Raw genomic sequence first — 25,463 nt, 5'->3', positions numbered from 1 at the left:
TGGAAAGAGTAGAATGTCAGTTCCTGAGGCCTCTCAAACAGTGTTGACGTTGTTTGGTCCTTTGGATTTCATTTGATTTTCAAATTTTAGTAGGTTAACCAATTAATTTTTAATTATCCGCACAAAACAAATTCAGCCCTCCCCCGAGGGAACGTTCCCAAGTCTTTTCAGCAGCCATTTTTCAAATGACGTCCTTTGAACTTTAAAGGCTCCTCTGGCAATTGGTCAATCATTTTTGTCTGCTTTGCCCCTAGATAGGAGCCCCGTAAATCTATAGAGATGATCCTGGGCCATACTTACACAGTGCCACCATGTCTTGGCCCACACAAACCTCCTCTTTTCGAAAAAAAAACTGTAGGGGATTTTTTAAGTGTCTTCACCCGGTGGAGAATTTTCCTTGAATACGGGTGATTCTCATAGTGCGCCTCCATGGAGGCGCACTATTGTGAAATACCCATATTGGGACAATGCGCCCTTCAGGCATAGGGTGCATTCCACCAAATCGTTGGATTTCTGCACGCGAGCTCATTAATATTTTGTGATTCCGCTGTTTTTTTTTTTTTTAGAATAACACATGCCATAATCAGGAGTGATCATAGCAATATTTCTATAAATCACGAATTAGGGACTGTTTTTTTTTCAATTCGGGGTATTTCTTTCACAACCTGTGGGCCTATTTTGGATAGCGGCGGGTGGGTACATTCAGAGCTTAGAGCATAGTTTTATTACTATGGGGGTATCTTCGAGGAAAGGCTAATAAAAAAAATCGTGCGGCTAACCCCGATAATATTTATATGAAAAGTGAACTTCTGGCCATAATTTTGAACTCAAGTTCTAGTGAAAAACTGGAGGCATACCGCTTCCCGAGAGTCAACTGGCGGCGCTATTTCGGTCCGATTTTGTACTGTTTTCTATGGGCGTGTACGTGTGCAACCATCTCGTAGTATCCTGTTTATAGTCAAGGGAGGGCGCTATTTAAGAAAATCGCCGGTAAATCTGCTATCGGGTACGTACCGGCGTGATTACGTTGAGGAGTGTTAAAAAACAAAAAATCTACGGTTCTTGGTTGGTTCCGTCGCTGGAATTTTCAGGTAGACCTACTAAAGTATCATTAGTCCGAATTTTAGCTTCACGCCTCTGTAAAGCCTCATGTCTGTAACTAGGTAGGTCTACTAGTACTAGCAATTGGCGTATGACTGGTTTTGGCCCCGGGTACGGGTTCGACATGAACCTCCACCGAGCTCTACGGGAGCACGGGGACGTCAAACCCCGCGGTTCTTGGGGTAGGAAAATACCTCGTCAGTCACTTAGCTGGGTGCTTGGCGAATGACTGTAAATGGTATTGACATGATCGATACAATTGCTGATTTATTGACAGTGTAAAATTAATGGGTAGGGTTGTAAAAGTCTAAATCTAATGTATACAGCTTCGTTAGAGCATGGAGGTAGAACCTCCATGCTTAGAGTAACTTAGATTAGATCAAATGTTCTTTTGAGTGATAAGACATGTTCTCATGTCATGACTGGGGTGACTAAATTGGTGTTTCATACTAACATTACTGCATTTTTGTTCACTTAATTCCCTCCCACCTCAGCTCATTTCGTCTTGCAAGCTGTCATTTTTTTTCTAATTGTGATTCCTTTGCTTTTCTTACGATTGCATGATACCGTTTGCCCTTTGTATCTCATGAAGTGTTTCCAATCAAAGTTGGGCATGACCAACTGTGTTGACAATATACGTGACTGCAGTTTCAGTTTATTTTGGGTCAGTTCAAAGTTCAAACCATTTGGGCTTAACTCACAAAACTCAAAATTTACTTTAAAAAGGGAGTTCTAAGTCTTAGACTAAGTCTTGAATGGTGAGTTTGTCTCTTATTTTGATGTGAAATGTTTCAAAAGTATGTGTGCTAAATTTGAAAGTTTTTGATTAACAAACACAGAAACTAAGCCCCAAATACTGTTTACTAGGTCAAAATGACCAAGAACACGCAGATGCTTTGGGAAAATGAGAATGGACCTCAGGCTGTAGTGAAGCTACAATTTCTGACCTAAGGTCTGATGTGCATGTCACACTATGGAGTGTTCAAGTGTGTTAGCCATAGCCTGGGCTGGACTTGCAGTAGATGTGCTGATCGACACATTGTTGCTGAAAGCTGTCCTGTTACTTGGTGAATTGAAAATTTGGAACCTCTACTGTTTCATCGATGGCCTTTACAAAATTGCCCAGACCTGTTCACGTGAAAACGGTTCTCTTTTTCATTGTACATGTATGTGAAGTTACATTGCTTATCACTAACTTGGATTCGTGTTGAGTGGTTTGATTTCTCTGTTAACTATCCTGGTACAGATCATGTGGACGGAGCTGTGGAATTGTTCGGAGTTTCACCATCAGCACTTAGCAGGCCAACAGCCTGTTTGCATACAGCCATCATGACTTCAGTCCCTTGCATGCGTGCCTCATTCAATGGCACAGCAGAGCGGGATACTGTTTGCCTGGCAGACTACCTGAGTTGTGTCCCACATCTTGGCTTCATCCTCCTGGCATCTCTCCTTCTACTGCTGTTTGGATGCTGCCCTAGACTGAGACGGGCCAAGACCCCTTACACCCTCCACTCCACCTTCCACCACCTGCGCTGGTTCCTACTCTTCTGTCTCATCCTGGCCAGCATCTTCTTCATCTTGGAAGGTGTCCTGTCAGACTTGAAGTCCCCCAGCCCCCAAACCCGTCCCCACCTGTACTTGCCAGCTGTCTGCACTGGCATTGGTGGGTTAATGATGGGCGTGTACTTCCATCACATGGAGGCGTGGCTGAGGCCAGGAATGGCTTGGCTGATGCTGCCTTATTGGCTGCTTGCATTGACTGGGGAAATAGTCAGATTGGTGACTTGGATATCAGATGCCTCCCGATTTGATGTCAGAATCGTACACTTCGATGCAGTGATTCTTACCATGATATTTTATTCCATTTTTGTACTAGTGGAGGTCTTAACTCTACTTGCCAAGGTGAGCATACCCGTAGATTCATCAGTGATAAGTCCTGTATATGCTTGCAATTAAATTAGATTCAATATTGACATTAAAACCTAATTCTGATCCTTGAGGCATGTATGCTTGGGACATTTATACCAAAAGCCTCTAAAATCCACCACTTTGCAGGAAAGAAAACATTGAGCCACTTCAAGTAACATGTGAAGCATTGTTTATAATTTCTGGCTTTATCTTGTAAAATCCTTTAAATTCTAACCATTCCACATTTCATCGAAATCCATTCCCACATTTTGGCGTAGGATGATGGACTTGGTTGAGGAGGCCTGAAGTATTATTTAGACATTCAGTGCATGTTGTCATGGCAATAGCTCTATCAACAGACCATCACGGCAATGGTAGAATTTTCAGTGGGAAATGTGGTTTGCTCAGGGAGTGTGGGAATTTGATGGATTTGGTCCAGTGACTTTTAAAAGACACTAGTGAGTTTGGGATTGTGAAAGATATCAGAGGTTTTGTTTTACTGCAATTTCATGAGTAGTCAGAAGTGAAACTTAAAGCAATAAATCCTTGCTTAATCTAGATTTTTTAGCCATACTAAGTCAGCGATCAGTTTTTTGCTCCTTATGTTCCTTACTGAAGAATTTTTTTCCTTTAAAAGAATGGAGTTCACAGTATGGCATGACTCGACGTACACATATTTTTGGACCGGAATTAAATGCACTTTTTTGGTTGAGCAATATTTTCCTTGAACCCTCGTCTCATTTCAAAGTTCTCATTAGCTGTGTCAAAACATCAACATGGGAGTTTGCAGCTAAATGTTACATGGGACATAATTTATACTGCCAGGTAGATACATGTAGAACAGTCAGTGCCTCGTATTCATAAAATTCATGAGCGTGTGGATTTTGCTTTGCAGTTCTTTGGCCCCTTCAGTCAGTTGGGTGGCAAACTGCCCGAGGATCTACAGAATCCCTCTATGAAATATTACATGAGGTGAGCCGGACTTACGGAACAAAAAATCCTTCTGATTACAAAAACGAGCACCTTTACACCCACCAAGTCAAAACACTGGTACCATACCACTGCTGAGGAGGGCGTAGTGAAGCATTGGGCTAGTGTACTCCCTAGGGAGCTTAGATGGTCTCAGGAATGTTCAGACATTGTCAGATGTTGTCATCCTAATGAGCAGTAACACTGATCCGTTGGTGCCTTTGAATGGCATTGTCAGATATTGTGTGCCTTATAAATGCTATGATATTATAACTTATGTTAATTATATGCATAGTCCAGCAATGCCTAAAGCTTCTCCTCCCTCCTTGGAAAATGTAGAAAATCTCTGTGAAAAATCGCTGATTGTTTAGGCTTGGTAGCAAATTGTTGCACAGTTAAAAGGTACACTGCAGTGGTTTATATTTTCAAATAGAAAACTCCAAAAAGCACCCTTGTGTCTCATTCAACCTAGTTCACTATTGTAAATGGTATTTTGCTTTCTGTTTGGTTTTTATTATGATTATTTAGATATCCTTACATGAAACTGAATTTTTTAGGGGAAGAAAGCATCGGTTACTCTGGTTTTGTGCACAACAAATGCTGCTTTTTAAAAGATTTCCCTGGCCTAATTTTTCTTTTCATTGGTTATTCATTGTTTAAGTAAGTAAGCAAGCGACCCTTTCTCAGAAATGTTTTCAGTGATTAAATTCTGGGTTTACAATTAATTTCAACATGGAACTATGTCTTCCCAGAATGACATCACAAAAGCACGCTTCTACATGTTGTTTCAAAATTAAAAAAAAATATATAGTTGAACAGTGCTCTTTTAAATATCTTCAAACTACCAGAGACTTTAAAATTAGTCTTCATACATTGAGGAAGAGTGCAAAGTTGCAGGAAAATTGTGCCCCTCAGTTTTTTTACTGTCAAAAAGTTTGATAACAGACTGCTGACTTGTCGTGAGTAAGCATTTTCTGGTTGAAATTTTCTTTCCTTTTTGGTGGTGGGGGACAAAGTTTTTGCTGAGTTGTTTTAGTGAAAGGTTTCAAACAATGGAAGAATATAAGTACATTTATATGTATATTCTATTCAGGATTTCCAGCTTTCAACAAAATTTATCTTTTCCCAAATTCCCCTCACCTTACCTGCTAAACAACAGCAATTCATTTCCCAGACAAAGTATCATATTTAGAAATACATGTAACAAATTGTTCTGAAGCATAGATAAGTCTTTCACTGTACGTTTAAATTTACCTTATTTTTGAAAATTGCATAGATTTATTTAAAGAGACAATTTTAAACTAGTCTTATCTCAAATACGTATAAGTCATGATAACTTTTAATTTGAAGAGTTACATAGTGCAATGTTTTATCATTTTCTTCTCTCATTCTCCCCTAGATTTGTCAGCTTGCCTTCTCTGTTAGTTTTCAAGTGGCTTGGATGGCTGATGCATTTAGGCTACCAACGCCCTCTGGAAATCAGTGACTTAGGAGATTTGCCCAAAATGAGTTCCTCCCGCTGGAACAAAAACATCTTTGAAAGATGTCTACAGCAAGAAAAGGTTAAATTTTTTTCTTTCTACAAGCCATGCTACCAGACCATGTATAAGGCCATCTTTTTAAGAATTTTGGGTGCTTGAGGAGTTTTTGAAACTGCATGGATTTACTTTCTGATGGAATCTAAAAGGGCAAAAGGTTGTTTTGTGAAATGTAATGAGAGAAAGGCAGTTTGGGGACTATTTCATTTGGTTTCTTTCGGACAGTTTGTAAAAACCATCAAACTGTAGCATCACCTGACCGGAAGGATATGAACGGTTTATATTGGTACATGTAAATCAAATTATTCTACCTGCAAAATGCTCATCACCCCTCAAAAAACATGTTTCTGAATCTGCCCTGGGAAGTGTCATGTACATTGTACCTTCCTCAATCCTTCAAAATCTACCAAATGACCTAATGGATTTTGAAGGATCTGGGGGTTGGGAATTGACTAAAAAATAGTTGAGTTGTGATTTTCAGTTTTCAATTTGAAATAATTGGTTGTATCAACTCAGAAGCCAAGCTTAAGGTGCCCAAGCCTGTCTGCTCAGTGTGGGAACCAAGAGATGACATTGAAGTAGAATATAGAAATGATACCTGATTAAGCCAGAGGTCTCTGTAACAGGTGTTAAAATACACAGACTGCTTCAGCCATATCACTCGGCCCTTGATTCACAACCAGGTGCGCCCTCTGACGGTCATGGTAAAACCCGAAGGACTTCCCATTTGTAGTAACAACTCCAGAGTACACTGCAGACAATTCCAGACCACGGTCTTGCCGAAACAGTCTGTACACACTTACACTTGCCGCACAGATCTCTTGCTCCTGAAGGTATCCATTCTATATTTCACCATTATCTGCCTTGAGCAGAAGCACCCCCTCATCGGTTGAAAAGAGCGACGTTGGTTGGGAGTATTCATTTAGAGATGTGACTCAAACGCTTACTTTTCCTAGTCGTTTTTGAACCAGCCATGTACAGTCAGTACCAGTGGAGCCTCCGTTGCTAACGAAATAGCTCCCCCTCTTGATCCAGCTCAAAGCACATAGCAATGGAGCACAGTAGTGTTCATATTACCAAGAGATGGTGTGTTCTAGAGCATAAGCAGTGTTCCTGTGATGGGGCACACCATTCACATAATGCAGGGTCATATGCACTTGGCACGGACTGCTCTGAGCAAGCCCAGCCAATTTCTGTTTGAATGTACATGTACAGTCTTCGTAAATGTGTTGAGCACCTAGTTTGAAATGGTCCGCCCCCTCACCTTTCTCTTCATTTCCGTTGAAAGGGTGCTAACTTCTACAGAAATTGTGAGGTGTATTCACTTTTACATTTTTTTTTCAGGACAGAGTCGCCAGGCTAGGCGACGTCAACAAATTTTCCCTCTACCGTATCATGGCAAAGGCCTACATCAAGTGGCAGGCCCTAGCTGTTGTGATGAAGCTAATGGCTGACTCTCTCAACTTTGTGCCACCCCTCACCATCAATGGAATCATCACGTATGCCAGTAACGTGTATTATGGAAAGGAAGAGAAAGACACCGAGGTAAGGTCAAAAAGGATTCCTGTTTTGAGTGAAGATGGTAAGGTGGCAGGGCTGTTATTACGCAAGAGCGTTAACCCTAACTGCCCAAAACCTGCCGTACTCCAACAGCAGGTTTTGTGAGGTTTTGGCAGGTTTGGTACTATTCAGTGCAAGTCATCCTATACTGCATAGACCCATTCATACCATATCACTCAAACTCCAACGGGCTTATTCTGTTGGAGTTTATCAGGTTTGGTACACTAACCTGCATGTACAAGTACATAGATAAGTACATGAACCTGTTGGATTTTGTGAGGTTCAGTATGCTTTCTAGTGCAGGAGCCTAGGGGGTTAGGGTTAAAGAGTTTATAGTTCATGTCATGGGCAATCATATGCATCATTGAAGTTGCCAGGAGTGTTGACATTGAGACCACCACAAGACCAGACAGAGACCAGAAACAAGATCATGCATAAGTCACAGGACGAACAACGGAATGCTTTTGTTGAAGCTAATTTGCATAAGCTCTCAACTTGAATTCAGACTACAGGTCTTGTGGTGGCCTGGTCAGAGTCATTTGGGGGTCTTGTGAGAGTTGTAAGAGGTCTTGAATGCAGGACTGCTCACCAGGGGTGTTAGACTTTTTTCTAGAGAGGACAAACCATATAACCAGCGGAGTAAAAAACAAACGGGGGGGGGGGGATATGCCCACTTGATGTTCCCTTGCAGCACCCATGTCATTGTCCATCAGGACCCATACAGGTGCCAGTTGTCACCTGCTTGGTTTAAAAGGACAAAGAAGACAGGATAAGAGTGGACAAAGCAAGAAATTCTCAACGAGGCAAACAGTTGTGCCCTCACCTACAGACAGCTGCTGAGCTGGGGTCTAGATGGTTAACATGGTCGCATCATTGTGCATTGGTCTTGCATTGTTTATTTGTTTTGCGTTGCAGTTCCCAGACTATGTGACGGCAGGCGAGTTTTTCCACAATGGCTTCGTGCTCATCGCCATCATATTCTTGGCCGGCGTTTCCCGCTTTGTCCTCTTGCAGAACTACTATCACGTGACGATTGTCTCCAGCATCCATCTCCGCGTTGGCCTGCAGGTCAGGGGTCATTGTTCAAACTGTGGCTGACCGACATGTATACCAACATCTGAAGTTGCCTACCAAATAACTCCTGATTATCCTTGAAATATTTATGGGGTTTTCGTGACGATTTAATGATGTTTTGTCTTGGAGGTGGTTTTCAAATAGTACAGATTCTCTGCCATCCATTACATCATCAACTAAACAGAATAAATCTCTTACGCTACATTCTGAAATTCACCAAAATTAAAGAAGTTGCATTTCTTCTCTCCAAAGATGTACTAATAGGATAAACCTTTCTGCAAAATCTGACAGAAATCCTGGAATTGTGCATTGTGCAGTCTGTGTGTTATGGTATTACCACTGCCCTACCTTCCAGGTTGCTGTTTATGACAAAACCCTCCGTCTGTCCAGCCACACACTCACCAGTGGAGAAATGACGACGGGCCAGATCACCAATTACATGTCTGTTGATGCCCAGAACATCCAGACGATGTTCGAGTTTGTACACTATGCCTACTCCATACCGATCCAGGTGAGTGGTTGCCATGGTGACAGATTTGAAGTGGACCACGAAAGGTACTTAATAGATCTGATGTAGGAAACAAAACTTGAGATCTGTGTCTGTTTTTTACGATATTGTCCCTAAAAAGAAGTTGGCTGGTTTTAAATTCGGCTTTGTGAGTTTGCATAAAAAAACCTCCTTTTCACTGTTGTCCATGTTACTGCTCAAGGAACGACTCATTCAATGACAGGAATAGTTGAGACTGGTATCCTTCACACAATCCAATGGGGGGATTGGAAACCAGTGACTAGTTTTGTTCAATTGTACAGCTCAAAATGGCCAATGATGTTTCTGGATTTTTCACAGAGGTCAGTGATTGAAGTGCCTTTTTGTCTCTTATTTGAACTCTTGACCTTTGACTTTCACCCTCTTTTGTATTTGATGCATATTCATACGTTTTACCTGTAGATCACTGTCTTGCTTGTCATGCTGTATTTCAACCTTGGAGTAGCTGCGTTAGTGGCATCCTGTTGTTTTGTCATCGGGGCTCCCATTCAGTACAAACTGGCCAAAATACAGGCCATCGTAAAGAAAAATGCCCTGGTAAGTGGCAACGTACTTTCATGTGTCTTAGATGGCTCTCACTTTCTGCACCACTCGATTATCCAGGAAAATGTTTTCTAAAAATATCAGACTTATGGAAAAAGAGTACAGTTATCTTTAAATGTAAACTAGGCATGGGGTCCGATAAATAGTTGGGATTTTGTAATCCACCTTTAGGTTATTGGTTGCAATTTTATTGTCTTTTACTTTGTCAAATGTAGGTAAGGCCTTAGCTTGTTAATATTTTTTCTCTAACATGCATTTTTATGGTTGATAAGAAATTCTTGGATTAAGATTATTTGAAATTTTATCAGATTTGATTAGTAACTCTTGATCCATCAAAAAATGACCCCTTTGAATTTGCATTCTAGCAGCTCAAGTCTACCAAAACTCGCATCAGACTCTGTGCTAAATTACATTTAGAAGACTTTGTTAAACTTATCAGGGGACACCTGTTACCTGTTTTCTTCCAAACATGAAAGCTTTTTCATTCTGTTCTGCCTCTTCCAGAAAATTTCTGACGAGCGCCTCAAGCAGACGCACGAGATGCTCCAAGGGATGAAGCTCATCAAGCTGTATGGATGGGAGAAGATCTTCTACGAGGTCATCACACTCGTCCGTGCAAGAGAGATCAAACAGCTGACCAAGGCCGCCGTCCTATATTCGCTCTCTAGTATGTTGGAGAACATGCCTTGTCAGAGAGTGTGTTCCAGTCTTGTGAAATTCACTATAAGTTGTGAAATCCAGTTTAGAGATGTGCTAGAATTGGGGTTTCATTCTTCAAAAACATTTATTGTTGATTCACTTGCAAGCTTTTACAGCCATCAGTTTCTGTTTCTCCGGGTGATTAATTGATTGATTCTTATTTTGACACTTGCAGATTTCCTAAGTTTTACAACTCCCGCTCTTGTCACACTTTTGGTAAGTGTATATTTCCAGTGATGAAAACCTGTAGACAAATACCGTTTTTGATCTCATGAAGATAAGATGCCCTCTCATTTTTTTCCTTCTGTTTTCCCCTTTGAACACTCCCACACAGTGCCGTTTATGTTTAAGATGGCTCTATTTCAAGTCATTAAGCACCTTTACAGTTCTTGAGTTTACACTTCAAAATAGCCAACAACTTTTGCAACTCGTTTGTTCTGCAATCTTTGATAAAACATGAAACTTTCACAAACAGACTTCTTGGCTTTGTTAAAACTCTCTCTGTCTCCATTCCTAGGGTTTTGTCCTGTATTCAAGTTTCACTGGTCTCCAGTTGACGCCAGCCGTAGCGTTTACCACACTAGCCATTATCAATCAGATGCGACTGCCAGTGCAAAGTGAGTATCCTCAAACCTTCATCTGATATCTTTTTTTTAGTCCTGTTTGCATGTTTAGTAATATGACACTATATAAACAGCCCTCCCCTGTAAATAATTATGACTTCGCTACATCCTGTAGTATTGTACCAACACGTGACCTTATGACATGTATATATTCACTAATGCAAAATCAAATGAGAAAAGGCACCTAACTTTGGAAAGGTTGTAAACTGTAGGTATGTTCATATATTTGCAAAGATTTGCATACTGGATGTAGCAAGTCTTTTTTGTCGGTGAGGCTGTCGAAGAGTCCAGCGGTTCTTTTCGAAACCATACGCACTCACTAAAGAGATTTACAAAACAGATTTACAAGAGGTTTGCCACCGAAAATTTTCCTCAGAATAGGAGTGTGAACAGTGCAACCTGAGCCCTCTACTGTTCTCATGTTATTCAGCCTGAAATTTTCAAGCATGTTTTTCCCAGTAAACCTGTGTCAGTGAAATATTTCCCCTGTAGTGTTTGTGTGACAAAATAGAAACTGTAAAATGCAATGGTTGAGAAGTCCTATCTGTGTAAAAAAAATTGTTCTTGACAGTGATTCCGGAGGTGACAAACTTTGTGGTCAGTGCCCACGTCAGTGTGACACGAATCAAGCGCTTCTTCTTAGCCGAGGAGATTGAAACCAGTGACGATGGGCCAGCTAATTGCGTACAAATTGAAGAGGGGGACCAGCTAAGCATGAAGTACATGAAACTCAATGACTCTAGGACCCAAATCAAAAACAGTGACTCGGACGGGGGCATCCACGGTGAACTTAATTCAAGCTTTGATGCCGATGATGTGAGTTAACTTGTTCTGTGCTGGAAAATCACGCTTCATCCTTTTAGAGAGTGTATGCGACAAGATTAAATAAAACAGAATCATAAGGCCATGTTTTCAGTAATTTTATTTCAGCTTGCATCAAAAAGAACAAATGAAAGCCTTGTCTTTATATATCACTCAGTTTGGCTTCCCGATGAAAATAAACATTGAATTTATATTGGTGAAAAATGTAGTGAGTTTTTCTTGATTTGTGCAAGATTTTTTCCCAGGCCTTTATCTCAAAAATGGTTCTAGGGACTTATCTTATAAGGTGTATTGATACTGCAGCCTGCAGCTTTGTTATTTAAGAACAGTGTTGCTATATGTGCCACAGTAGCTGATGTTGATAACAGGCCAAGGGGAACTTCCATGTGAAACGGTGACATCCTTCCAAATGTGCACAGTACATAAAAATCCTTGAATGAACTTTGCCTGGTAAGGCCAACCAGGCAAATGTGATGAATGGTTCAAAACTGTGAACCAAACCGGAACTGGATTTGTATTGCCCATCACTGGTTGCCCGTCACAGGTTCTCAGTTGACTTTTTCTTAATAGTAGAGTAAGCATACTGAGCAGCATTCGTTACCATGGAACTCACATCGTGAAGCTTTCACACTGCCCATAATTTTTGCCTCATAGTGGTAAATTTCCAGCTTGCATTTTTATTCTGAAATTATTCCAGCCTTCAGATGTTCAAGTGGAGGTTGTGCAACCTGGAGGGTACACGAATGTTCACAATCACGAATCACCAGCATCTCCTCCCAGCTTACCAGAGGATCTAGCAATTAAGGTATGGTACTCCTGATACACCCCAAGTGGTCCTGTAGAGGCAGAATTTTCTTCCAAGTTCTCAATACGCACCATATTAACGGTAGTCTGAAGATTTGTCCTTATTTTGTTCAGGTCACAAATGGGACATTTTCTTGGGACTCGGGGAGTAGTACTACACTGACTGGCATCAACGTCGAGATTCCAAAAGGTAGGGCATTACTAGCGTACTTCCAAAGTTGCTCCTGAGGCACCACTTTCTGTCTTCTCCTTGTGTAGCTGACCCATAGTTTCAGAGCACAATATTGGAGGGACGTGCTTTGCTTCTGCAGCGTGTTCGGATCATGAAGATGCCGCAGGCTCTTGAAGTTGAAACCTGGTTACTCATGCCATTGTTGTATTAAGCCTATCCCAAGTCATTGAGTCTCACCGAGAGTCAACAGGTGTAACAAGGGCAATCCTGTGTTGTTGCACTCCCTCGGATTGGTGATGCGACTTGTCATTTTTAGCCGTACGCGTAAGAATTGTGCACCCCCTGATATACGGCACATGCACAGCAATGTGCCAGTTCAGGTCAGATTCTTTATTCGTTTAAAGATGCATTGAGTACAATCACATACATCCACACATTAACACCTACAAACACAGAAACAAAAATGCACAGATGCGTGAAACACATTGCAGAAAGGCAGGGTCAATTCAAGAACAGGTATGCCAACTCAACACATTCTGTGCATTTGCGTCGGCACGTGACCGCTATGGCCAACCTTGCGTATGTGAATTGTGACTGTCAAATGGCCTCTTACATGTTTCACTCTGAGCATGCTCTGTTGGAATAGCCAACTAGCTGATTGTGTATCATAACTCCCATTATTTTTCCATTCAGCATCTTACGCTGAAAAGCTGGTTAAAGAGCATTCACTCTTCATCCCAGAATGTTACTAATAGAGACTATTGTTTCTGTCTTTGTCTCAAGGCAAATTGACCATGATTGTTGGCCAGGTTGGTACAGGCAAGTCATCATTGCTGTCAGCACTACTTGGTGAAATGCACACACTCACAGGGACTGTACAGTTTAACAAGTAAGCCAAACCTTGAAGCTGAAACCGTTGGTTGCACTGTCTGGAGGTCTCCCAAGTGAACCCCTTCTGCCCGCCCTCCAAAAAATACAAAAATAAAGACACTTTCTTTTCTTGTGCATGGAATTTCTTGAAATTTTGTTGTACCAAATTTAACTTCAATGTTGTTCCAAACTTTCCAACATTTCCTAGATTTTCGTCATAATTCCTAACATATTCCTATTCTTTAATTTAATTAAAACGATTCCCAGCACTTTGTCAAATAAACTTGCCCTGTAATGATCAGTATCCAACCACATTTGGCCAAATTGTGGCTGACCGCACACAAAATAACCTTAAAAAAACCAGATAACAATTTCCCAGTTTAGTTACAGTTTTGTGTAGTCCTTGCCTTTGCTGCATGGGGCTTTTGACCATCCTTTATGAAATCATAACTCTTTTTTGATGTTATTGACATGGGTTCTTGAGTTAACCCTGTTCATTCTTGTTGTCTGCTCCCCTCCGTCATCAGGAAGGAGAAGGGTGTGGCCTACTCCGCCCAGCGTGCCTGGCTGCTCAACGCCTCCCTCAGAGACAACATCTTATTTGGACAAGAGCTTGAGTCGGAAAAGTCAGTTTCTTGATGGATTTCCTTAATTTTTTGATATCACTATAACTATTGTGCACTATCACATCTACTCAGCCATACAGAAGTTGTTAAAAAATGTCAGATGAAAGATGGATTAAGTTTTGAAGAAGTACAAGTGTAGGCTACCATTGATTTTCAGAACTTTTCAAGAGGCATCCATGGTCACACTGTTGATAAAATGAGTTGAATGGCTGCCATCTTGATGGCCATTGCTTTTTTCCACAGGGTATGCACAAAGGAGGTTTCCCTGGGTAGCAAAAGAACTGCCCTGCAAGATGGCTACCGTGCAAAGCCTCTATTGAAATAGGCAACTCTTGCCAGTCAAAACTTTCATAGAAACCATTCATTTTTCTCTTGTTTTCCATCCAAGTTGGCTGTAAGCAGGTGAATGATCTTCCCTCCTGTAATTTGTGTTTTAGATACCAGGCGGTAGTGTCTGCCTGCTCCCTTCAGCCGGATATCGACATCCTGCCTGGCGGGGATCAGACAGAGATTGGAGAGAAGGGAATCAACCTGAGTGGAGGGCAGAAGCAACGAGTCAGCGTAGCCAGGGCCATCTATAGCCACAATGACATTGTCATTTTGGTAAGAGGTCTTGAAACATTGTTCAGAAAGATGGCACAACAGATGAAAGATGAGTTGGTGTTTATTATGGGCACTGCTTTCCTTGCTTTGGTTTGAGTCCACTTGGAAAGCTTGGCTACTTTTCACCGTCCTGAAGAGACACTATCTTGCTTAGCAAAAGTATGGTTCAGACAAGTATGTAGTACATTTCATGTATGGTATATTTTTAATACAGGGCTGGTTCCCACTTGCTTTGTATTTAGCAGTGTTTTTTGCTTAGATTCTCTGCGATATATAATGGGGCCCTGTGCAGCTATGACGACGTTAAGTAATGTACAAATACAGTCACGGTTGGCACCGCGGTGAGAATTTCACGGAAAGAGAAAACATGATTCTTTGTATAATTACGCAGGATGATCCCTTGTCGGCTCTTGATGTCCACGTGGGCACTCAGCTGTTTGAAGAAGGGATACTGGACTTACTGTTGGAGAACCATCGCACTGTGGTACTGGTCACTCATCAGGTTCAGTACATCAAGTATGCTCATAAGGTGGGTTGGGTTTCCTGCAAGTCTGCCCACGGTCATCGTGTAGTGTCTGATATGGTTGACTAAATGCTGTTTGCACTGTGACGTGGTGTACAGCGTAGTTCTGGATTTTTGGGGGGGGGGTTAGTTTAACATAATGTTTATGTTATGAAAAAATGAATGACATTTGGTTTCATTCACAGAGAAATTGGAATTGTTTTGTAGAGCTTGATAAAGGTTGCAGGAGGACGCTGAGTACTAGCAGCCGTGCTAGATGACCGGTGGGGGCGCTAGCACGGATCAACAGTAGATCCGTGTGGTCATCCCCTACTGGTCAGCCTGGGAGGCCCGTCGCCGCAGTGCCGGCGCTGTAGTGTTTTCTAAGTCACGTTGGTTTCAGGTGTGTTTTTGAGTTGATACCGGACAGGAGCGATGTTGTAGAAATAAACCTAAGCAGAAGGCTTCGCATTGTTTTTGTCAGCATGAGAAAGACCAGAAGAAGCTGTCTACGTTACAATATTGTAATCACAGCTATAAAAAGTTGCATTTGCTGCATCTCTCCTGGCGTCGTCGTTTCTGACCAATCATTGCTATCGTACCCAGGTGCTGGTGATGAAAGATGGTCGAATCGCTCTCCAGGGAACCCCAGATGAAGTCTGGAAGGCTGATCCTGAGCTGAAGATCTCCCGCATCATGACGGCCGAGTCGGACATCTCTGAACCAGAGGAAGAGAGGAAACTGCTACAGAAAGCTGTAGAGGAACTGAAGAAAGAAGAGCAAGGAATTGGTACATTAATGGACTCCATATAACTTGGAATGCCCCTCCTTTATCCCCAAAGAAGTCTCAAAATGAAGCATGCTAAATTGTTGCTAAGCAGAACCTCTCTGTTTACCTAATGTCATGATATCCTGATGCCTTGATGTGCTGGTGTCTCAACGTCTTGATGTCTCGATAATTTGACGTCCTGATGTCTTGATTTCTTGGTTTCAGGACATCAACATGTCACAGAATATTATTGGACATCAGCATATCTGTTAACAACAGCCATTTCTGAACCATCTGGCTGTGGCTGGCAGTACCACGTGTGTCAATGGAAAGTGGCAACAGCTGCTTGCTAGTGGCTCCCATAGATACATATTTTACCTAGCCATAGCCAAGTAAATTGGACATGGCTACTCAGCTGTCTGGATTCTTTGGATTACACGTGCCTTCGGCATTGAAGATTTAAAAACATGCTTACCAGTACTTCGATACTATTTCTGTCTTGTGCTCACGCTCAGATGGATTACATGCCCGCACACAGTAAGGGTTTCTTCACTGAAGGGAACTTTTTTCTACTTTACCCAGATGCAGAAGATGTCTGTTTGTTCACTTAATCATTAATGCTAGGAAATAACCAGGCATAACCTTTTTTTTTTCTGCTTCCAGAAGCAGAAACAGAAGGCACCTTGATGAGCAAGGAGGAGCGTGAGAAGGGCGCCATCTCTTGGCGGGTCTTCCTCTTCTACACACGGGCCATGTCGTATTCGCTGGCCCTCCTAGCTCTGTCCATCTTGCTGGCCTACAACGGCATGATGGTGGGCACCGACTTCTGGCTGTCGGCTTGGTCGGAGGCTGGAGACAGGCTGGACCTGGAGAATGCGACAGACGTAAGACAAGTCATCGTCTTGTCCTTTATTAAAAGAAGTTAAGCTTGGACATTGTAGTGGATCGGCTGTTGGATAGATACAGAAAATATGAAATGTTGAGTGGGCAGAATGTCCCGTTCCTGTGTAGCTTATCAGCCCAGTGTTCACCTCCAGTTTCCTTGCCACAGAAGGAAAGATTTTACTTTTAATACCCCCACCAAAGTCAGTCCGAAACAACAAAGTGTCTGAAAATGACGTCAGCCTTATCAAAGCACTTGGCACAATCTTTAATTGTGTGTGTTCTTTACATCAAGAGTCAACTGATGTTGTAGCCATTTAGCCAACGGCTTCTATTGGGGCATGCATTATCATTTACTGATAAGTGGTTTTTGACGGTAATCATTTGTGGAATAGATAGAGGTTCAGGTGACATCCGTCTTGCAAGAACCACTCATTGGAGTTGGTCCAGCTAGTGCTGGCTATGCACAGGGTGGCTTCCCAGTGTTTCAGCTGAATGGCTCAGCGCAGCAGCACTCTGATATGTAAATATAAGCTCAGCGGGGTGATGGCCATTATTGTCCTTTCCTCAACAGCAAGAGGTTGGCGACACCCAGATGTACTACATTGGTGGCTACACGGGCCTTGCTATGGCCTCGGCCGTCTTGTCATTTGTCTCCACTGTCAGCTGTTTTGTGGCCGGGCTCCTGGCATCCCGCCAACTCCACAAAAGCATGCTGAACGTCATGTCCAGAGCCCCGATGCGTTTCTACGACACCACTCCAATTGGTCGCATCCTGAACCGATTCTCGAGCGACGTCCACACTGTTGATGATGTTAGTGCCAAAGTTCTTCATTTAAATTTAAAATCGTATTCTTGGGTGTCTATTCATTTTTATCTCTCTTTGAGGGGCAAATCTAATTTCATTTGAAGCTTACCCTAACGCTTTGTGCAAGATTCCTTTTTTTTGTTGACCAGCCTACAGGGATTACGCAATCTTTGGATTTTTCAGCTCCTTCCTACAGATTTCCTTTTTCTGTTCGAAGCAACATTCAAATGCTTGTCGGCCATTGTCGTCAACACCATCGTCACGCCGTTTTTCATCCTGGCAATCCTGCCCGTCGCCGTTTGTTACGTGCTGCTGCAGCACTACTACCTGAGAACCTCAAGGTCAGCTTGGTTAACATACCGTGCAGCCTTGTCATAACACGCATAAAATTCTATCTTGTCACGTGACAATGAATATGCATGACCAGTTTGCATCTGAATGGGCACAAGACAGCATGTAACAGCATTAATAACGGGAACACACCAGTCACCATTATTAATTAAAAGGCCGCCATGTGAATAATTCTGCTTAGTGAAAAAATAAATTTGCTAAGGAAAAATCTGCTGATGCAAAAGCATATTTGCATTCTTTGTAATACTTGTCAGTAACACTTGCTAAGCATGTTAGTCACCGGTGATGTGGTGGAGTACATTTCTATGAGTACAAGTACATCTGCATGAATGCCAGTAGTTTTTACCCCACAAGTACCAGTTGCTTGCTATTTTCTCCCAGGGAGCTACAGAGGCTTGACAGCATCACCAAGTCGCCAATCTACGCCCATTTTTCAGAGACCCTGAGTGGACTTTCAACCATCCGTGCATACAAGTAAGTGTAGAGTATTGTAACGTATTGTCCTAGGTCTGCATGTTCACAGACTGGATGCATGCATATATGTGTACATTCATGTGTGAAGACTGTTAAGTGGAATCTGTCGTCCTGCACATACAGAGTGAATTTTCTTTTGTTGAGTCTGTCTTTAGCGTGCACAGCGTACGCGGCATCTTCCATGGCTCTCGTGGGCTGGGGGAGTTTTCAAGTCCCGTCAAAGGTCAAATCACGAGTCGAATCTCAAGTTGGATCATCGGCAGTTAACAGGGGAAGAAAGTCACAGTTGAAGTCCCTTGTGGAATAGCCGCTGTTATAGTGGAAACTATCATCATAAGTCCAGTCGCAAGACGAGTCACAAGTCACAAAAACTGGGTAAACAATTACAGAGGAATGTGTTTGTTGCAGTTTTAAGACAGGAGGTCTTGTGTTGGCCTTGTGATGGTCTTTTGGGTTCTTGTGTTGGTCTTGTGATGGTCTTTTGGGTTCTTGTGTTGGTCTTATGATGGTCTTTTGGGTTCTTGTGTTGGTCTTATGATGGTCTTTTGGGTTCTTGTGTTGGTCTTATGATGGTCTTTTGGGTTCTTGTGTTGGTCTTATGATGGTCTTTTGGGTTCTTGTGTTGGTCTTATGATGGTCTTTTGGGTTCTTGTGTTGGTCTTATGATGGTCTTTTGGGTTCTTTTGTTTGTCTTATGATGGTCTTTTGGGTTCTTGTGTTGGTCTTATGATGGTCTTTTGGGTTCTTGTGTTGGTCTTGTGATGGTCTTTTGGGTTCTTGTGTTGGTTTTAAGAGGTCTTGGCCACATCACACTGGAAATGGCTCATTGACTTGGCCTAAAACGCAGGTGACCTCTGATGGATGTGTGGTCACTATATGTAGGCCAGACTTTGCCATATCAAGCACATGCATTCGGCCCTGCCTGGCCCCAAAAGTCATCACCTAGACTTCCCTCTCACATTTGTCTCTGTAGGGACGAGGAGCGATTCCAGAAGAATATCTTGGATGCAATTGATAGGAATGTCCTGGCAGATCTCAATCTGAATACCTGTAACCGTTGGCTGGGAGTGAGACTGGTAAGTTGGTCCTTGTGCTGGTAAGGAATGCGTCCATTCCCAAGGGTTCTCCACTGCAAAGGTACCCCAGCAGATGTTCAAAGCGTACTCACTGAAACGTTGAACATTTTGCTCACCTGTTCTGCTGTGATCCAAATCTGTTTAAACTCGGAAGCAACATCTGCATGAAGCCTTGAGGTTGAGTGGAAATCAGAAAGAATCTTGTTTTGATTTGGCATGAATAAGGAAATTATACGGTGCCGTTTTTGATTGTGTTTTGGAATTGTGAAGATACAAATAGCAGCCACAAAATCACATTTCCAAGCACCTGAAGTGAGCAGCCCAGGGGCAGATTTTGTGATGAAACCCCACTGAAAATGGTCTAGCAACCCCCTTATTCAGATTGTAATCAGAGTTTTTTAGAATAGAGTTTCCATTTTTTAGTATTGTGCAGGGCTGAGTCAATTCAAATAATTCACTATTCATATATTTGACCTTCAATTTGATCGAATATCCGAATATTCAGTCGTACCCACTGGCAGATTGATGATGAACAAAGCTACACAAAATCAATCTCATTAACATACACAATTGTACATTATAATCAATGCAATAGCTTCTCACATCTAGGAGAATCTCCAGCCATGATTTAGCAAGATTTAAGAGATTAACAATACTTCTTGCCCATTTGAAAATTTCTATTCCTTTTATATTGTTTATTGAATAATTTACTTTTTGAATCGTAAGATTTCTGTTACTTTTCATTTGAATCTGCGTGAAACAAGCCTCCATAATTTCTCTCATTTAAAACAAACGAAGATCTTTTCATGCATTTTGCATTCAAATATTCAAATTCGGAAAATAGTGTTCAAAATATTCCATAATCGATTGAATATTCGGTTATTTGGATATTCGGCACAGCCCTAGTGTCGTGTTTCTTGGGATTGAGTCTTCAGTTTTGCTGCCCACTCAGTCAATCCAAATTTTGCCTCGCATTCATGGCTGAGGAGTCCGTCAATGCTAATTTGTCCGATTTCCTGACTCTCCAGGATTTCATCGGCGGCCTGATTGTTCTGCTTGCTGGTTTGACTAGCCTCACCGTTGCTGTCACCTCATCAACATTAGCACCAAGCTACGTCGGGCTGGCCCTGTCATATGCATTGGCTGTAGGTTAAGAATTTCATTGATATTCCTTTGTTCAAATTTGTAGAAATACATGAGTCATCCTTGCTTAACTAATATTCACAAAGGAATGTTGCTAAGAGTTCCTAAAACTTCTGTCAATTTTCTTTTTTAAGGGGAATAGAGAAAGAAAGGTTTGATAAATACTTAATCGTTCTGTATTATTCTCTGTCATAGGCATCTTTTTACTTAAACTGGTTTATTCGGACTTCTGCCATGGTTGAAATGCACATGAATGCTGTGGAAAGAATCAAGTACTACTGTGAGGTTCCAACTGAAAATTATAAAGGTAAATCACGTGTAACTTGTGGTAACTTATTAATGCCGCACACGAAAAGCACCCAAGATAGATATATTAGAAACAAAAGCAACAGAATTCAGTGTGGAGACTGCTGTCTTTGCAACTGAGAGCACATGAATAAAGTTGGAGGAACGATCAGGTTGCAAAGTGGTATTGCACAATAAAAAGCAAGCTTAAGTCTGTGAGCACCCATTTAAAAAGCACAGAACTAAATTGAGGACAATATGATTATAAACAAGATCAAATATGGACCAACGAAGTGTACAGACTTACAATTAACGCTTTAATGAGGTGGCTGAAATGGGCGTCTTTGTTGTTGAAAATCAAATAACTCCTGTGTAAAGTTTACAAGCCTCGGTTTCCTTGCAGGCAAACTGCCTGATCCGTCCTGGCCAGAAAAGGGCGCTGTTGCCATGGATGACATATCGGTGCGCTATGCTGAGAACCTCGACCCTGTTCTGGAGGGTTTATCACTGGACATCAAAGCCGGACAAAAGGTAGAACTATACAGGCTGATGGTTTGGACAACAGTGTTACTTATTATTAGTGGTGTTAGAGCTGAGTCTGCGACAAGTCCCTGCAAAGTTATTCTGTCCCAAGTTAATGTATTGGAATGAACTTTAACCGAAACATTCCTTTGTCACTATTCATCCTGTTACTTGTGACTGGTCTTGTAGAAAGGCTTTTGATGGACTCGACTTCAACATTGCTGTTAAGTGTTTGAGCTTCAAGGTTACACATGCCAACTCCAAACATTTTGGAGTACATCTTTGATTTTTGATACATGCTCCTGCGCAAACTGTAATAAATACCTCGCTGTGTTGGGACTTATTTATTTTATGCCCCTTGCCTTGGATTTGGTCACTGGCCTTTTGTGATTTATTGCGGTAATGACAGACAGTGGTTCCCATTGTAGGCTTGATTTATTGATGAAGATGGCAGGTCAAAGAACTTTGATGGGAAATGGGTGACGTTGGTGTAAATAATCTTTACGGTTGAATAAACAATGACAAGTTTTTAACCTGTTCACTGTCTGAATCTTACAAGCCAAGTAAAGCTCACTGGTAAAAAATTCCAACGTTTGCCTTCAGATTGGCATATGCGGCCGAACAGGCAGTGGAAAATCCTCACTCACTCTGGCCTTGTTTAGAATCGTAGATACGTTCAAAGGTAAGCTGCATTGTGAATTTTTCCCCTTTCAAAAGAACGCTTAGCCCTAACCCTATCCGATACCTATGGTGGCCCTGGAGGGACATAAATATTCACAGCATGTGTTCTCCGAGTATAATCATAACACAGTCAGAACCCCTTTGCACAATAACGTATAACCCTAACTGTCAAAGGTGTGAACAATGAGTCAGTTCCGTCTGTCAAAAAGGGAATGTCACTCGAGAGCAAAGCTTGTGAGCGTGAACATGTTCTGTGTATGTGAGCAGGCATATGGCCACGCTGATTAGGCCAACCTCAAGTAGGGCTGTTCCTTCACTCTAGGCCTGTGCCGTCGGAATACCAAACTGGCTCGTTATATGGAAGTTTAGATCAAGGAATGCTGAGGTAAATTCCAAATTGTAGCCGAGCTGTAAAGTGTGTTGTTGGCAGCACCGTAGTTTGATTTGTGCTCGGAATTTTGATGGCATAGAATATAGTGGCATTTAGTTCCGACGTTTCTCATTGCCTGTTGTCCAGGCAAAATTGTGATTGACAGCGTGGACATTGCATCCTTGCCGCTGGATCATCTCCGACAGAAACTGTCCATCATTCCTCAGGATCCCATCCTCTTCACTGGCACAATCAGGTGGGTGGAGGTTAGGAGTAGGACATGTTGAACAGGCCCAACTAAGCTCTGAAAAGTTACGCTGATGTCTTGTACTCTTGAATTTTATTTTTACCTTTACCCATTCACCTTGGAATTCCTCGGACTTTTCACACAGTTTAAAGAGCCGTTTTCCTGAAAAACATGTCATTGTATGTGGAAAACATTTTGGGGTTGGTTTTTAAAATTCACAAATAGTTCTCTCAAAATTGTACGTTCGAAAAATTTGTCATCTCCTTTGCCATTTTTCTTAACCCCAGCCAGAATTTCCACTAGCTTGAGAGTGTGCCTGTTACTGTTCTAAAAACTCATCTTTTTCATGAAGCTTTTTCCAACACCTGATTTTCATCTCTGCTAGGTATTGTTATGCGCAGTCGAGTATAGTTGTATAGTATCTGTGCAATGAAACTGTTCCTTTTTATTATTATTATTATTAATGTGGTACATTTCAGTGGCTGTAGAAAATCTCAAGTAAGTTCTTATTTTTCTGGTTAATCGTCCTTTTTCACTTAACCATACTCACAAATTGAAAACACAGTCCTGTTTGTAAATGAGATGTCATTACTCCTGAAACCATGCCAATTTCCACGGTGTGGCATGCAACCGTTGAAAATTGATGAAGTGCAAAGTTGGCTTATTAGCCATGCCATTGGTCGCTCTCATCAATCAGTAGAGCTCATACCTACATAAGGCAGTCTCTAACGAACCGGATTGGATCCTGGGTGCCAGACTTGATCAACATCTGACATCCAGTAGATGACTGTGACTGACACAAATGGCCTTTTTGAGTGTGCGTTTAGGGTTTGACACTTTTGAAGCTGAGCTGGGCAATTTCACAGTAGATTCTAAGCGCTGTTGGTGTTCACCATACAGGTTCAATTTGGACCCACTGGGTCAGTGCAGTGAGGAGGAGCTGTGGAATGCCCTGGAGATAGCACAGCTCAAGGCTACGGTGTCTGAGATAGGCCAAGGATTAGGTGAGTCCTACCTGGGTCTGAGGCAATGCTTGATAGATATTAAGAGTTGACTATATCCAACTCAATGGAATGAGGTATTCATTTCTTACTTTAATGGCATGACAGTGACAAAGTATTTGAGGAAACAAACAAATTGCTGTTTGTAGTAACACACTAAAACTGCACATAAAAGATGTCCAAAACATGTCAAACTGGTAAATGAACTTGTTTGAACAGAGTTAAATTCCCACAGTTACTAACTGAAGGCCATCATGTGTGCAATATCATTTAGAAAGACCAAAAGTCAATCAGAGATGTCAGCTCCTGCAGAAATTGTGAGAAATTCTGCATAGGTCAAACACTGTTTGGAATGAGTAAATCAGGGAAGCCTTGGTAGCAAGAAAACTTTTCTGGTGGTTCTGAATTGCCACAGAGTCCCAGGTCTCAGAAGGGGGTGAGAACTTCAGTGTGGGCCAACGCCAGTTGTTTTGCCTGGCCCGGGCCGTCCTGCGGAAGTCACGCATCCTCATTATGGATGAGGCGACAGCATCCATCGACATGGAAACGGTAGGTTATTCAGTGACAGGCTGGCACTCTCATACTTTGAACCTATACACGACATCAGCTTTTCTCCAAGGGACATTATTTCCTGTTGAGGTCAATTTCTCTATTTTCAATCAAGATTCCCCCTCCCTATCCTTGCAGGATAACATTGTTCAGAAAGTCGTGGCTGAGGAGTTCAAGGATCAAACGATACTTTCTATAGCTGTGAGTACCACAAAATGTATAGCATCAGTTTGAATGCGCTTTTGCTAATGTTGCTCTTGTCTGGGGGTACCAGTGATCATTTGCCATGTGAAAATATGCCTTGCCCATAGTACAGCTGCAAAGTTGGTAGAAATAATAATTGGGTTGACTCCTCAGTGCCTAGCCAAACCTTGAATGGTCACTTGTTGATTGTAACCACAATTTATGCATTGTGAATAAATAAGTTACAATTCTGCATTGTTTTCAAGGTTGCAGCGAGACCACAAAATCACCATCTTGCTCCTTCCCCAACAATGCTTTATATCCTCCAGATCTATAGAATTGTAATTTTTGCAGCAATTTTGCAAAATTGTTCACAACCTTTCTAAATTTCCCGAAAATCAGGTTATGTCTCTTCGAAGACTGATACAGGAATCACATACCTTGCAGGACAAATCTTGTACGTCTTGCTCAGTAGATAAATCCGGGCACATAATAAATCTACGCTCAGTAAAGCCTCTTTGTAATGGCAGAACAATGGCTTTTAATTGTCCCCGCCCACCCCAAAAAGACAAAGATCCTTTCTTTATGCTGCAGCTGGCACAATGGTTACGCCATTAGTCGGGGCCTTTCTGAGGTACATGGACCATAATTTCCAGGGTGTTATCTTCATATTTGTATACAGCACCGAGTGACGACCATACTGAACGCAGACCGCATCCTGGTCCTCAACGAGGGCGCTGTAGCTGAGTACGACTCGCCTGAGAACCTCCTGGCTCGAGAGGACAGCTTGTTTACGTCGCTCGTCAGCAGTGCTCACCAGTAATGCGAGCTGTTCAGTAGGGAACTTGCAGTGTGTTGCTGGCTTTTTGAAACTGACAAAGCAGTGCTAATCAATTTCTCTGTTTTGTGCACGGCGTGCCTGTGGCAGCCTGGCGAGGGGTAAGGGGTTATCCGAGGTTTCGTTGCCACTTGGACTTGTGAGTTCTTGGGGAGTAACGTTTGTATTTTAATGCTGAAATATGCTCTTCCAAAACTGCGTCCAACGGTAATACAAAAATTTCTGATAAAATTTCTTGATGACAACAGCCATTACTGAGACCCAAGTTAGTGGGGGTGTCACATTTACTAAACGGATCCAATAATTAGCTCCATACCTCATGC

General features: G+C 42.0%; 1 protein-coding gene across 2 annotated transcripts; it reads left to right on the top strand.

Moving 5' to 3' along the window:
- The first annotated feature begins 985 nt into the window (after positions 1–985).
- On the top strand, positions 986–25,463 carry LOC110986445 (ATP-binding cassette sub-family C member 9-like). 2 transcript variants are annotated; one of them, XM_022248314.2, is made up of 33 exons: positions 986–1,091; positions 2,348–3,003; positions 3,905–3,981; positions 5,378–5,540; positions 6,861–7,061; positions 7,992–8,144; positions 8,506–8,661; positions 9,100–9,234; positions 9,745–9,907; positions 10,115–10,155; positions 10,457–10,556; positions 11,134–11,378; positions 12,082–12,189; positions 12,303–12,378; positions 13,144–13,249; positions 13,758–13,856; positions 14,294–14,459; positions 14,851–14,988; positions 15,568–15,751; positions 16,394–16,614; positions 17,187–17,426; positions 17,604–17,761; positions 18,153–18,245; positions 19,219–19,321; positions 20,350–20,466; positions 20,660–20,771; positions 21,153–21,280; positions 21,875–21,953; positions 22,470–22,578; positions 23,470–23,573; positions 23,986–24,119; positions 24,258–24,320; positions 24,985–25,463. In XM_022248314.2, exons 2-33 carry the CDS (start codon positions 2,431–2,433, stop codon positions 25,123–25,125), a joined length of 4,686 nt encoding a protein of 1,561 aa, XP_022104006.2. In that variant the 5' UTR covers positions 986–1,091; positions 2,348–2,430; the 3' UTR covers positions 25,126–25,463. The 2 variants fall into 2 exon arrangements, with proteins under 2 accessions (XP_022104006.2, XP_086991487.1); XM_087135361.1 differs by having other exon boundaries at positions 995–1,163.

The sequence above is a fragment of the Acanthaster planci genome, linkage group LG04, assembly GCF_054643075.1.
Source record: "Acanthaster planci isolate LZ-2023a linkage group LG04, COTS_SCS, whole genome shotgun sequence".
Classification (NCBI taxonomy): Eukaryota; Metazoa; Echinodermata; class Asteroidea; order Valvatida; family Acanthasteridae; genus Acanthaster; species Acanthaster planci.
The sequence above is the reverse complement of the archived record's forward strand: the minus strand, read 5'-3'. Positions and strand labels throughout refer to the sequence as shown.

Excerpts from the sequence above, each read along its gene's own strand:
- LOC110986445 (XM_022248314.2), top strand. The coding sequence starts at position 2,431 with ATGACTTCAGTCCCTTGCATGCGTGCCTCATTCAATGGCACAGCAGAG. Across the intron at positions 3,982-5,377 it reads TCTATGAAATATTACATGAG|ATTTGTCAGCTTGCCTTCTC; the intron begins GTGAGCCGGACT and ends ATTCTCCCCTAG. Across the intron at positions 24,120-24,257 it reads CATCCATCGACATGGAAACG|GATAACATTGTTCAGAAAGT; the intron begins GTAGGTTATTCA and ends CTATCCTTGCAG.